The 14402-nt window shown below is 40.7% G+C and overlaps 1 protein-coding gene across 3 annotated transcripts in view; it reads right to left on the bottom strand.

Annotated features, from left to right (window-relative positions):
- nol4lb (nucleolar protein 4-like b) overlaps positions 1–14402 on the bottom strand; it is a 305822-nt gene that overhangs the window by 51975 nt on the left and 239445 nt on the right. For all 3 annotated transcript variants that reach the window (XM_080204815.1, XM_080204816.1, XM_080204817.1), the window contains one exon: positions 7471–7653. In XM_080204815.1, the coding sequence (XP_080060941.1) occupies positions 7471–7653 (183 nt within the window). The remainder of the gene's footprint in view (positions 1–7470; positions 7654–14402) is intronic.

Below are 14402 nucleotides of genomic sequence, written 5' to 3'. Positions count from 1 at the left end.
TTCCCTCAAATTTTTATTCATAATTTTAAATCTTTTAAAAGCTGGACTTAATGTATTAGGTCCAAACCGCTCTGGAATATTTGTAGAAATGTCATTGATGTGCATTCTAAAACTGGTGATGCAGCAATGTATATAAATTACTCTAACAACTATTGTGAACAATATACAGCCTGTTCTTAAAAGGCCGTAAGCCTCGTTGAGGAGCATCATGAAAATGCATCTATCAAATTAGCAAAATAAGCTATAGACAAATCCTCTGATCTACCAGTTATAGTGGAAATAGTGACATGGCCCTAATGAAACATTAACTGTTTCTCTCACCACAGATGCTGCCAGGCCTGTTGAGTATTTCTAATATTTTCTGTTTTCATTATAGAAGATTCTCGAACTATTTTAAGGCTCTTTCTGTCCTATCTTTGCCCTCCAAGCACTAAAGGTTCCATTTATGAGGATGTGAGGAAAATTATTTTCACCAAGAGGGTAGTTTGGAGTGTGAAATAAACTCCCTGAGGAGGGTGACGGAGACAAGTTCGATTTCCCTTTGAAAAGGAAATTGGATTGCTATCTGAAAAGACAAAATTTGGATGGTCACGGGGATAAGGCAGAGAAGTGGGTCTAGGTATAATGTTCTTTCAGGGAGGCAGTGCAGACTCGATGGGCCGAATTGCCTCCTTCTGCACTTAAAAATCAGTATTAGATTCAGTGCATTTTCTTTTTTGGCCAAATTACAGGCATAATATGGATATCCAATTAGGAATCCTCTGTTGGAGATGCTGGGGAAACAAAAGAGGAAGTCTAATAAAAGGATATTAAGCACCATTTGTACCCTTCACCTGCGCACCCACATTTGTAATCACAGGGAACAGGTTCTTAATTTGGCAGGCAATGTGTGTTATGTTCAAGTGCTCAAATCAGTTATGATAGCAGGCTCATTGGCACCGATATGCATGAAGGCTCGATCATGCATTAAATGGGCCTATTCTTCAAAAGTACCTGAATAACAATATGCCATGCTTTACACTGCATTGCATAAAAACAAACATGCCAGGATAATCATCAACCAACATGACAAGGTGCCTTTAACTATATTTCCAGGTGAGCAAGTGTCTTCATGTCGTGTTACGTACTTGAGAATACTTTTTTGCAATGTGCAGTATAAGGCTGAAGTCTACTTCTATTTTCTTCATATCTTTTTGTCATTTTCCATGTTCTTACCTCTTCAGTCTTGGTAAAGAGCTGCTAATGTGTTAAAATGCTATTTGAGATTTTCAGAGTTGTATTCCTCCCATTCCCTTAAAACTTACCTGCATTAATTTTTCCATTCCATCACTTGTGTGCTTTTTACATTTGCCCGATCTGGATATATGAGTAATGATATAACTTTGCTGGCCCAAGAACTGGGTGCTTTTAGCATCAATTCCACCCTTGCACTAGTGCATTTACTACAATAATCTCTGCTGATTATCTCAAGATTAGAAATAAAACAGTAGGAAAAACCTTCCCTGATATTCTTTTTGTATGCAGTGTGACACTTTTGCAACATCATACAAATAGATATATTTTTAGCTGCTCCTTGCATCTTGGGCTGAGTGGCCTCCTGTAAGTTTCTAAACATTCTATATAAAACAGTCCTAAATGTTTATGATGCTGAATTTGGAAATGTGCCAGGTGAATACTCAATATACATAAACTCTTCAAAGAAAAATATTAAAAGTGGAGAAAGAAAGAGTTCTGGGTGTCCTAATGCAAAATTAGTACTGGTAAAATGGAGGATTTTCCCCCAAATTGACTGGGTTTTTATCTGTCTTCTTGCCTGTTTCAGGTGATTATATGGTTTTTGAGTAGGGTGGAGGGATATGCATTGTGATGGACAAAGTATCATTTTCATGTGGGACAGTCTGGGTGGAACAAAGGATATTTCCTTTCCTGCCATGACAGGTCTGTTGATACTTGTAGCTCTTACATATTCGGAATGTCAAAATATTCAACAACTTCTGTGACAATTTAGTGAGCAACTGAGATAGACCAGGAAGGTTATAAGTTGAAGGGGCCAAGTAAGTGCCTTTTTGGTTCAAGATGGAAAATCTCCAGGCTTCCTGCTCCTAATAGTTATCCTGTGCATCGCGTTTCAGCTAAGGGTAGAATGGGCTAAGATCATGGTGCCAATGTGGTAAAATAACCTGATAAAATTTCGCATAGAGGCTTACCCATCAAGTTTCACCCATATGAATTTTAGTCATCTTAATCCTGGATTGACAGAAGCAGTAACAAATCAATTATGCTAGTAAACAAAGTTTGCCTTACTGTGCATTTTGTTTCAACCATTTCAATAGGAAATCATTTATTCTTCCTTCAAGAGTCACCCTAATTTCTGAGATAAAATTGCCAGATTACTGACTCTGCACCAAATTTCTCCCCCATGGCTTCTTGCCTAAATATTTTAAATAAGAAAAGATAGTTAATATAATATTGAGTATATAGATGACCTGGTTAGAGAAGAGGCTAAACCTGATCTCCCCTTGGGAAATAATGAAGGGCAGGTGATAGAAGTGTTAGTGAGAGATCACTTTGGGACCAGTGACCATAATTTCATTAGTTTTAAGATAGCTATGGAGAATGATAGGTTAGGCCCGAAAGTTAAAATTCTAAACTGAGACAAAGCCAATTTTGATGGCTTTAGACAGGAACTTTCAAAAGTTGACTGGGGGAATCTATTGGTAGGCAAAGGGATGTCTCGTAAGTGGGAGGCTTTCAAAAGTGTATTAACCAGGCTTCAGGGTAAGCACATTCCTTTTAGAGTGAAGAGCAAGGCAACCCTAGATGACCCGAGATGACTCAGGATATTGAGGCCATGGTCAAGAAGAAGGAGCAGGCATATGACAATCATAGGCAACTGGGATCAAGTGGATTCCTTGAAGAACGTAGAGCGAGTGGGAGTAGGGTTAAGAGAGAAATCAGGAGGACACAAAGGGAGCATGAGATTGCTTTCGTAGATAAGGCAAAGGAGAATCCAAAGAGATTCTACACATAGATAAAGGACAAAAGAGTAAGTAGGGAGAGAATAGGGCTTCTTAAGCATCAACAAGGTCATCTATTTACGGATCCACAAGAGATGGTGAAATCCTAAATTAATATTTCTCGTCAGTATTTACTGTTGAGAAAGGCATGAATGTTAGGGAACTTGGGGAAATAAATAGTGATGTCTTGAGGAGTGTGCATATTATGGAGAAGGAGTTCCTGGAGGTCTTAAAGCACATCAAGGTAGATAAATCCCTGGGACCTGATGAACTGTACCCCTTCCTGTATGGGCGGCATGGGAGCACAGTGGTTAGCACTGCTGCTTCACAGCTCCAGGGACCTGGGTTTGATTCCTGGCTCGGGTCACTGTCTGTGTGGAGTTTGCACATTCTCTTTGTGTCTGCGTGGGTTTCCTCCAGGTGCTCTGGTTTCCTCTCACAGTCCAAAGATGTGCGGGTTAGGTTGATTGACCACGATAAAATTGCCCCTTAGGGTCCTAAGATGCGTAGGTTAGAGGGATTAGCGGGTAATAATATGTAGGGATATGGGGGTAGGGCCTGGGTGGGGTTGTGGTCGGTGCAGACTTGATGGGCCGAAGGGCCTCCTTCTGCACTGTAGGGTTCTATGATTCCAGGAAGTTGTGGGGGGCTAGGGAGGAAATTGTGGGTCCCCTAGCAGAGATATTCAAATCATCAAAAGCCACAAGTGAGATGCCTGAAGATTAGAGGGTGGCAAATGTTGTGTCTTTGTTTAAGAAGGGCTGCAGAGAAAAGTCGGAGAGCTAAGGCTGGTGAGCCTAACGTCGGTAGTGGGTAAGTCGTTAGAAGGTATTCTGAAAGACAGGATCTATAGGCATTTAGAAAGGTAAGGGATGATTAGAGTCAGTCAGCATGGCTTTGTGAATGGAAAATCATGTCTCACGAATTTGATTGAGTTTTTTAAAGGGTAGATGATGGCAGTGCAGTCGATGTTGTCCACATGGACTTTAGCAAGGCCTTTGACAAGTACCGCACAGTAGGTTATTGCATAAGATTGAATCTCACGGGATCAGGGTGACGTAGTCAATTGGATACAAAATTGGCTTGATGACAGAAGACAAGAGAGTGGTTGTTGAGGGTTGTTTTTTAAACTGGAGGTCTGTGACCAGTGGTGTGTCTTAGGGATTGATGCTGGGTCTACTGTTATTTATCATTTATATTAATGATTTGGATGAGAATTTAGGAGGCATGGTTAACAAGTTTGCAGGTGATCCCAAGACTGGTGGCATTGTGGATGGTGAAGAAAGTTATCTAGGATTGCAACAGGGTTTTGATCAATTGGACTATTGGGCTGATGAGTGGCAGATGAAGTTTAATTTAGATAAATGCGAGGTGATGCATTTGGTAGATCAAACCAGAGCAAGACTTTATGGTAGCGCATTGGGAGAGTTACAGAACAAAAAGATCCAGGGGTTCAGCTTCATAACTCCTTGAAAATGGAATCACAGGTGGATAGAGTGGTGAAGAAGGCATTTGACATGCTTGGTTTAATTGGTTTTGAATACAGGAGTTGGGATGTCTTGTTGAAATTGTACAAAACATTGGTACAGTCACATTTGGAATACCGTGTACAGTTCTGGTCACCCCACTATAGTAAGGATACCATTAAGTTAGAAAGTGTGCAGAAAAGATTTACTAGAATGCTACTGGGACTTGATGGCTTGAGTTATAAGGAGAGTCTTGGCAGACTGGGACGTTTTTCCCTGGAGTGTAGAAGGCTTAAGGGTGATTTTACAGAGGTCTATAAAATAATGAGGGGCATAGTTAAGGTAGATAGATGGTCAAGATCATTTCCAAAAAAGTAAGGGAGTCTAAAACTAGGTTTGAGGTGAGAGATACAAAAGGGTTCAGATGGGCAATTTTTTCACACAGAAGGTGGTGAATGTTTAGAACGAGCTGCCAGAGGTGTTAGTAGAGGTGGGTACAATTTTGTTTTTTAAAAAGCATTCAGACAGTTACATCGGTAAGATTGGTACCAAGAGATATAGGCTAAACCTGGGCAATTGGGACTCGCTTAATGGTAAAAACTGGGAGGCCTGGGCAAGTTGGGCTGGAGGGACTGTTTCCATGCTGTAAACCTCTATGACTCTATAATATCATAGTTTATACTGTGTTCTGAAATTTAACATTATCATAATAGAGTTGATTTGTACAATGTTGAAACTGGTGATGAAGGTATACTCAATCTGATTTGGTCTCCCAGAACTGTGCTGGATAAAACTGAGCAAGCCACTCCGGTGCATTCCAGCTCAACAGGAACTGCCATCACACGAAAACTTAGATCTTTGTCAGCTTGGCATTGAATCTCTTTGAAGAAGTGCATGTCCAAGCCAAAAGGGTCTGGTTTGAAGCTGGGTGGTGGTTCAGATCAGTTAACAGAGGTTTAGTTTAGCTAAGCTTAGCCAAGGTAAATCATAGCTCTAGTCCAAACCATATAAGCTTGGGTGGCTGAGCCAAACAGACTAGCTCAAAGTCTCGTTCAGGTTCAGATAAATCAGAACTCTGTTTGGTCACTAAACACATACAAAGGCAGTCAATTTGAATATATAAAGCCAAAGTAAAGTCTAGTTGCAAGCCAGTAAATAAAAACTCAAATAACCCCAGAATAAATTATTCTTGAGTAAACATTTACTCCTCAGTGACTGAAACCTGTCAGAAAAACTGTTAGAAAATACAATGGGGTGGGGCGGGGGGACCTTACTAGTTCGTCATGCTGGTTGATTGGTGCAGTGAGAGTCAAGATCACAACAGAGACAAAGAACGGGTTCACGCCCGGTTTCTCATCACTTGTGATTTTACCAGCGCCAATCCGCTGGCAAAATCAGCCTTCTGCCTGGCAGGGCACAATGAATTTAACATTCATTAGGTCTTTTGAATATCATTACTGAGTCCAAGATATAGTTGTACGAGCTCACTTGCCTTAACAGGCTCGCTGGTGGAGGTCCTCACCAGTGAGGATCACGAATGGTCCTCAATGTGATGGCCATTGACACCCCCTGGACCGGGAGCAGAGATGGGCAAAGCCCCTTGGGCACTGCCAGTCTAACACCCTGACAATGCACACCAGGCAATGGGCAGTACTGGGGGAGGGAGGGGGAGTGGCATAAGGGGATGGGGTGAGGCCTGAAGGACGCTGCGCACACTGCTTCAGGGATTCGGGGTGGTGATCGACCGGGGGCTGAGAGAGGTGGTGGTGTGAATGAGGGTGGCAGTTGGCTGGAGTTGGGGGAGGTGGTGAGCAGGGCCGCAGTCAGTGGGAGGGGCTGCGGTTGTGGGCAGGAGACGGGAATGACATGTGCAATATGTATTCTTGACATAGTGAACTGGAAAATCAGGGTGCATGCACAAGTGCACTCTAGCAGTCAGCAGCCAGCTTCCTGATGTGAATAGATTCAGTCCACTCTCCCAATGCAAGAATCACACATTGTCTCATTTTTTTTCTAAGAGTCATAGGATTTGATTTTTTTCTCTCCCCAAAATAACAGGTCTGAAACTCTCCCGTTTTCACGCTCATTCGACAATTACAGTGGGATTTTACTTCCTCACTCATCCTGAAACCACAAAATCCCACCTAAGGTTAACGGAGCTTCCCATTGTCTGCTCCTCATCTACTCTGACTCCAGTGGTGGATGGGGTGGAAAAATTCTGGCATTTAAAATTTTTTTTGAAAGATCACCCCACTATCTAATCAGCAACAAAACAGGCCCATTAGCATCCAGAACAAAAGATAGGTGGGTTAATGTTTTGTGTACATCTTGAGTGAAAACTAACAGTTTTGAGAAAGAGATCACACACTAATTCTTATTGTTTTTCTCCTTGTAGATCTTATTTTACCAACTGGGTGTTTACCAACATTTTCTGTTTTAATTCAGATTTCCAGCACTTTAAGTTACTTGCATAGCCGAAGTTGGACCCAGCCCTAATGATCATTTCCAGGAATACTAACATATGCCACTGTATGACATGATCACTCTGCAGTGACAACTTCACCTCAGTTGGTCTACTTGCTTGGAATTAGTTAATGAAAGCAGTTATAATCATGACCTAGTGGACGTAAAAAACAAACAAATTAAAAAAATTGGAATTGCAGAGACAAAAATCAAAATGTCAATGCCACAACAATTTCTGGATAATTCCAGACAATGAAGAGTCCTTCAAAACAGGAAATATATTAGGTTGAGCATTAGCTTTTGTCTTTCCACAGGTCTAGAAAGGATTTGGCATCTATTGATGAAAATGCTGCTTCAGCTTTATTTAAGTGAAAAGAATTATATGGCTTTAAATTCTTATCTATGGACTATACTGCATAAACCAGTTAGTGAGAGTGATGCATTAAAAAAGACCGTGGCTCTGTTAGACTCTGTTCCCTGAAGTGCCTTGAAACTGTATGCAGGAACTAATATATCGTTCTTACATTGAAGGCCTTCAGCCGCTCAGGATCCATTCCCTCTGAGTCATTGATCTTCTCATTGTCTTCATGGTCGTCGTGATCGTCATCATCATCATCCCCACCCCTGTTGATTGACAGGTCCTCTGGGCAACTTCCCGAAAGCTCATTTCTGCCAGAGTCGTAGCTTCCTGAGCTGTAGGGTGGAGACTGGAACAAAACATTATTCAGCAGATTTAATTTAAGCTTTTAAAGAAGTCATAACTTTTTTTGGTCTCAAGGTTTACAAAGTCTAATCAATTTAAATGTGCCATCTTCACCCAATCAATTTGATAGATCCTGATTCTATTAGGTATATACTTAAGAGGTATTTTCATTCAGTGGTTTTGATTTGTAATAGATATACACAGGAATATTACTTCAAATCTAAATGTTTTAATTGTTCATAATTTGATGCTCCGACAACATTGATAAATTCAGATAAAGAATTGAAGTATAGAAGGAATGAAAAGGAAATGCACAGCTTCTCTCAATGACTCAATTACTTAGAATGAAAAATACTGCATTTAATCTCCTGTCTGCAATTGGAATTTGAATCTACAACCTATTGAGATTCTGCATTATTTCAAAATACACAACAAAGTGGATGAGTCGAATCAAAATTAATTTCCTCAAATCCTAGGTCTGATGTTATCATGGGTCTTCTTCCTATATTCCCATAGGCAAATGCTTTTTCACGTAACCACAGCAACTTTCAAAGGCTGATATTAACAACATATGCTAGCTGGAGGTGATTGTTAATCGTCAACATGATTTTTAAACTGATCAGTTGTGCTAAGTTACTGGAGTAGAAATTTGTAAGTGCTCTGCCCAGTTACCAGGCATAAAACTGGAGGCAAGCATATCAGTTTAGCAATGAAAACTACCTGTGCCGTATCTGTTCAGGAGTTGGCCCCACTATCAAATTTGTGGGCCCAATATTTATAGGTATCCCAGATATTAGTGGTCTCTGTGGGTATTAACAAACTTTAGTGTTTGATTTTTTTCTTTAAAATACCTTTGTACAAAGCTAGCAGGAGTTCAATCCATTCCTCTCTCCATGAAACAGCTCGAGAGCAACAACAGCCCAAATCTGTTTTTTCTCTTGTGGGGCATGCTACTTGGGGTAGCACAAGTTTGCTAATGGTTCCTTATTATGTAGATTAGGTTTGAAGATCAATTGCCTTTGATTAAGGACTTTTTGCTTCAGGCATGCATTGCATGTGCTGCTGTCTTGGCCCGAGAATATTGTCTCCTTAAATGGACTGCACAATGACACAGTGGTTAGCACCGCTGCCTTACAGTGCCAGGATCCCAATTCAGTTCTGGCCTTGGGTGACTGTGTAATATTTGAACGTTCTCCCTGTGTCTCCATAGGTTTGCTCCAGGTACTCTGATTTTTTCTCACAGTTCAAAGATGTGTACGTTAGGTGGAATATCAATGGTAAATGTGCGTGGTTATGGGGATAGGATGGAAGGAAGGGCCTGGGTGGATTGTTCTTTTGAAGAAACGGTGCAGACCTGACGGGCTGAATAGCATTATTCTGCACTTTAGGGATTCTTTGGTTTTGATAATAATTATGTCTCAATAATTTTATTTAAGTGGGAGGTAACTATGGAGACTAATGCTGCACGCTTCCAATTGACTAATGCGGAATGTTATTTATTGAGAAGTTTGTAATATTTGCTGTCCTATAGAAAAGACCCTTAAAGTAAGTTCTATTTCAAGACTTGAGTAGCCCAGTATGCCTGGCATGACTCTTTCTGTATTTCTTGCAGAAAGCTGGTCAACTGACAAGGCATCTCTCTTTTTCTTCCTGTCACTCCATATTTGTTGATACAATAGTCTATGCTCCTCTTAATTTTCTGCTCTTATTTCTTTCAAGCTCCAAATACTCCATCTTTTTCCTTGAAACTATCAATGTTTCAAAATCAATAGTCTCAAAACTGTGAAACCACTTCTCTTCGTATGGCAAGGTAGAATATAAAGGAAGAAACGGGAGCTTGTCAGAAACGTACAACAATAATCATGGGAGCTTTTAATCTACATATAGGCTGCAAGGGGCAGTTTTTTTAATAGATTCCTACAGTGCTGAAGGAGGCTATTTGGCCCATCGAGTCCGCACCGACCACAATCCCACCCAGACCCTATCCCCATAACCCCATGCATTTACTCTATCTAGTCCTGCTGATGCTAAGGGCAATTTAGCATGGCCAATCCACCTAAACCGCACATATTTGGAGTGTGTGAGGTTAAGTGAGCGGGCAAAGACTGACAAATGGAATATAATACGAGAAAATGTGAAATCGAAAGCAGAAAAGAGAAGCATAGATCGAAATGGGGAGAGATTATGGAGCTCTGAGATGGAGAGGGATCTGGATGTTTAAACCACAGAATCCCTACTGTGCAGAAGGAGGCAATTTGGCCCACTGAGACTGTACAGACTCTCCAAAAGAGCACCATATCCAGATCCACACCCCCGTCCTATCCTCAGAACCTCAAGGATTTACTGTGCCTAATCTATCTAACTTATACATCTTTGTATAGCAAGGGGCATGGCCAATCCACCTAATTTACACATGTTTGGACTGTGGGAGGAAGTCAGAACACCCAAAGAAAATGCATGCAGAACGGGCAGAATGTGTAATGTTCACACAGTCATTGAAGGCTGGACTTGAACCTGGGTCTCTGGCACAGTGAAGCAGCAGTGCTAACCACCCTGACTTACTGCATGAATCACTAAGGGCTAGTGTGCAGGTACAGTAAATAATTCGGAAACTAATAGAATGTTATCATTTCTTGTAGGGAGGTTATGCTGTAGTTATACGGAGTACTTGTAAGACCATATCTGGAGTACTGTTTGCAATATTGGTCACCTTATTTAGGGAAGGATGTAAGTACATTGAAAGCTGTTCAGAAAAAGTTTACCAGACTAATACCTGGAATGGGTGGATTGTCTTACGAGCAAGGGTTGGTCAGTCTCAGCTTGTACCCACTGGAGTTTAGAAGAGTAAGAGGCAACTTGATTGAAACATATATGATCCTGAGGGATCATTACATGGTAGATGTGGAAAGGATATTTCTTCTTGTAGGAGAATCTTTATCTAAAAATGTTTAAAAATAAAGGGTTGCCCATTTAAAACAGAGGTGAATTTTTTTCTATCAGGCCGTGAGTCTTTGGAACTCTTCCTGAAAAGCTGGCGGAAGCAGAGACTTTGAACATTTTTAAGGCAGAAGTAAATACAGTCTTGGAAAGCAAGGGGGTGATTGGTTGCAGCGGGTAGGTGGGATGCAGAATTGAGGTTACTATTAGATCATCCATGATCTTATTAAATGGCAGAGAAGTCTTGAGGGACTAAATGGCCTACTCCTGCTCCTTGTTCATATGTTCCAAAGGAACATGGGAGTAGGAATAGGCCATTTCATAATATATAAAATGAAAAAGAATGGCTAAAGTAAATATTTGTCCTTTAGAGGATGAGAAGGGGATGTAATAACTAGAAATGTGCAAATGGCTCAAGCATTGAACAGGTATTTTGTGTCGGTCTTCACAGTGGAAGACACAAATAACATGCCAAAAATTGATGATAGGAAGGCTATGGCAGGTGAGAACTGAGAAACTATCATTATCATAAAAGAGGTAGTGTTCAGCAAGTTACTGGGGCGAAAGGTAGCCAAGTCTCCTGGCCCTGATGGAATGCCTCCCAGGGTACTAAAAGAGATGGTAGGAGAAATAGCAAATGCACTAGTGGTAATTTACCAAAATTCGCAGGGCTCTGAGGTGGTTCCCGCAGATTGGGAAACAGCAAATGTGACCCCACTGTTTAAAAAAGGAAGTAGACAAAAGGCGGGTAACTATAAGGCAGTTAGCTTAACTTCCGTAGTAGGGAAAATGTTTGAATCTATCATCAAGGAAGAAATAGCGAGACATTTGGATATAAATTGTCCCATTTGTAAGACACTGCATGAGTTCATGAAGGGAAGGTCATGTTTGACTAATTTGATGGAATTACATGTGCAGTGGACAATGGGAAACCTATGGATGTGGTGTAAATGGATTTTCAGAAGGCATTTGACAAGGTACTGCACTAAAGACTGCTACATAAGATAAAGGTGCACAGTGTTACGGGTAATGTATTAGCAAGGATAGAGGATTGGTTAACTAACGGAAAGCAATGGGGGTAAATGAATGTTTTTCTGGTTGGCGATCAGTGACTAGCAGTGTACCTCAGGGATCAGTGTTGAGACTGCAATTGTTTATGATTTATATAGACGATTTGGAGTTGAGGACCAAGTATAGTGTGTCAAAGTTCGCCGATGACACTAAGATGGGAGGCAGAGCAAAGTGTGCAGAGGATGCTGAAAGTCTGCAAAGGGATATAGATAGTCTAAGTGAGTGGGCGAGGGTCTGGCAGATGGAGTACAATGTTGGTAAATGTGAGGTCATCCATTTTGGTAGGAATAACAGCAAAGTGGACTATTGTTTAAATGGTAAAAAATTGCAGAATGCTGCTGTGCAGAGGAATCTGGATATCCTTGTGCAGGAATCGCAAGGAGTTGGCTTGCAGCTGCAGCAGGTAATTAAGAAGACAAATTGAATTTTGTCCTTCATTATTAGAGGGATTAAAATCAGCGAGATTATGTTGCAGCTGTATAAGGTGCTGGTGAGACCACACCTGGAGTACTGTGTACAGTTTTGGTCTCCTTACTTGAGAAAGGACATACTGGCACTGGAAGGGTTGCAGAGAAGATTCACTAGGTTGATTCCAGAGTTGAGAGGGTTGGCTTATGAGGAGAGACTGAGTAGACTGGGGCTATACTCACTGGAATTCAGAAGAATGAGGAGAGATCTTATAGAAACATATTAGATGATGAAGGCAATAGATAAGATAGAAAAAGGGAAGTTGTTTTCAGTGGTGGGTGAAACTAGAACTAGGGGGCATAGCCTCAAAATAAGGGGAAGCAGATTTAGGACTGAGTTGAGAAGAAACTTCCTTACACAAAGGGTTGTGAATCTGTGGAATTCTCTGCCCAGTGAAGCAGTTGAGGTACATCATTGAATGTTTTTAAGGCAAGGATAGATAAATTTTTGAGCTGTAAAGGAATTACGGGTTATGGTGAGCGGGCGGGTAAGTGGAGCTGACTCCACAAAAAGATTAGCCATGATCTTACTGAATGCAGAGCAGGCTCGAGGGGCCAGATGGCCTACTCCTGCTCCTAGTACTTATGTAGCCCATTGAGCTGGTTTTGCCATTCAATATGGTTCTGGCTGATTGGACACCAATGCTTTTTGCATCCCCTGTTCTCATACACTTTATATGACTGATATGTATGTTCTTTTCTCATTCTTCCCTCCCCTTTATACTCAACAGATTTTTAAAGCCAAAGCTATGCATCACTTAATTCCATTGGATTAGCCATGGTAAATTCTCCCTTAGTGTCCAAAGATGTGTAGGGTAGATAGATTAGCTGTGGTGAATGTGCGGGGTTATAGGTATAGGGGAGTGAAGAGGGCTGGGTGAATCACTTTGTCAGAGAGGCAGGGCAAACTCAATGGGCTGAGTGGACTTCTTCTACACTATAGAGATTCCATTCTATGATTCAAAACATCATTCCAAAATAGTTGCTGAAAATCCAATCAATCAAATATTACCAATAGGTAATAATTAATCAGTAGAACATCAAGAATTGAAATCTATCAATTTTTTTTGCAAAATTATAATTCATAAACCAGCAAGTGCAATGAAATGCATCAAACTAAGTTTATTTCCTTACAGTTTCCAGTTGCCATTTTGCTTCCTCACGTGGGTGAATGTGTGCAGCTAGCAACAATTGCAACATAAACATTAAGAACATTTCAAAAGAAGGAATTTTGAAAAATAAATACCAAAAGTCTCCATGAAATTGCTCACTTAAGTGTTCAAAATGCCTCTCATCAGGGTGTCATTTAGGACTATCCTTTCGTCTGGAGCATGGAATTTGAGTTGTAAAGCTACTTAGGTATTTCCAGACCCTATGGATAAATTGTGTGTATTTGACAGAGGTGCATCATGAAATTTGTGGTTCCCATCATGCGCAAACAGAACTACAATGATCACACAGCATCACAACTCATGTCACTTCAAAGAAAATTTGCAAATAAATGGCAGCAAAATTTTAAAAAAATCAGTAACAAGGATGGATATATACACCAGGGCTAGATGGAATTTTTATGAAGCCTCATAGGCACTGTGAACCGAATCTGGGTCTGAATCCATGAGCAGCCACCTGTTTAGGTGTTGAGTATTGGAAAAATTTCCTTGGGCTCTTTGCTCATGACTTGAAAATTGTATCCTTGTGAATTACATCAAACTTTCCACATCTGAGTGGCTGAAATGTTTTATCGCCAAAAACAGACGCAGAGACTGCGATACACAGTTACCCTCACCCATTACATGCAATACACGCAGGACATTATCTTCTACAGCCATCAGCTCACTTACACAAACACTATTTACAACCAGCACTAAATGTGCGGTTGACTGGCTCCAACAATCAGTGTTGAATCCAAAATCAATAATTTCTAGCACTATATAAAGTTGACCTGCACTGTCTTGATCCTTCCTAATTCTGTAGTTATCTGCAGCCATACAACCACCTGGAACTCTGCCTTCCTTTAGGCTAGTCTCTTGTGCATTCCTGCTCCCTGTCATTGGCAGCTATGACTTGAAACCATACTCTATGATAAAGACACAGTATGGGATTTTCCAATCCTGCCACAAAGTTAATTGGCTTTTGTCTGCTCTCCAAATTTTTTGGTCCCACTTGTGTCACTGACATGAGTGAGACCAGAACATCCTGGTCACTATATACACATAAATTGTTGTTACTATCATTGTCATATTACATAATGTTAACATGTGCATAAATTATAAATGTA

This window comes from Carcharhinus amblyrhynchos, chromosome 16, assembly GCF_965287045.1.
Source record: "Carcharhinus amblyrhynchos chromosome 16, sCarAmb.v2.hapA, whole genome shotgun sequence".
Taxonomy (NCBI): Eukaryota; Metazoa; Chordata; class Chondrichthyes; order Carcharhiniformes; family Carcharhinidae; genus Carcharhinus; species Carcharhinus amblyrhynchos.
The sequence above is the reverse complement of the archived record's forward strand: the minus strand, read 5'-3'. Positions and strand labels throughout refer to the sequence as shown.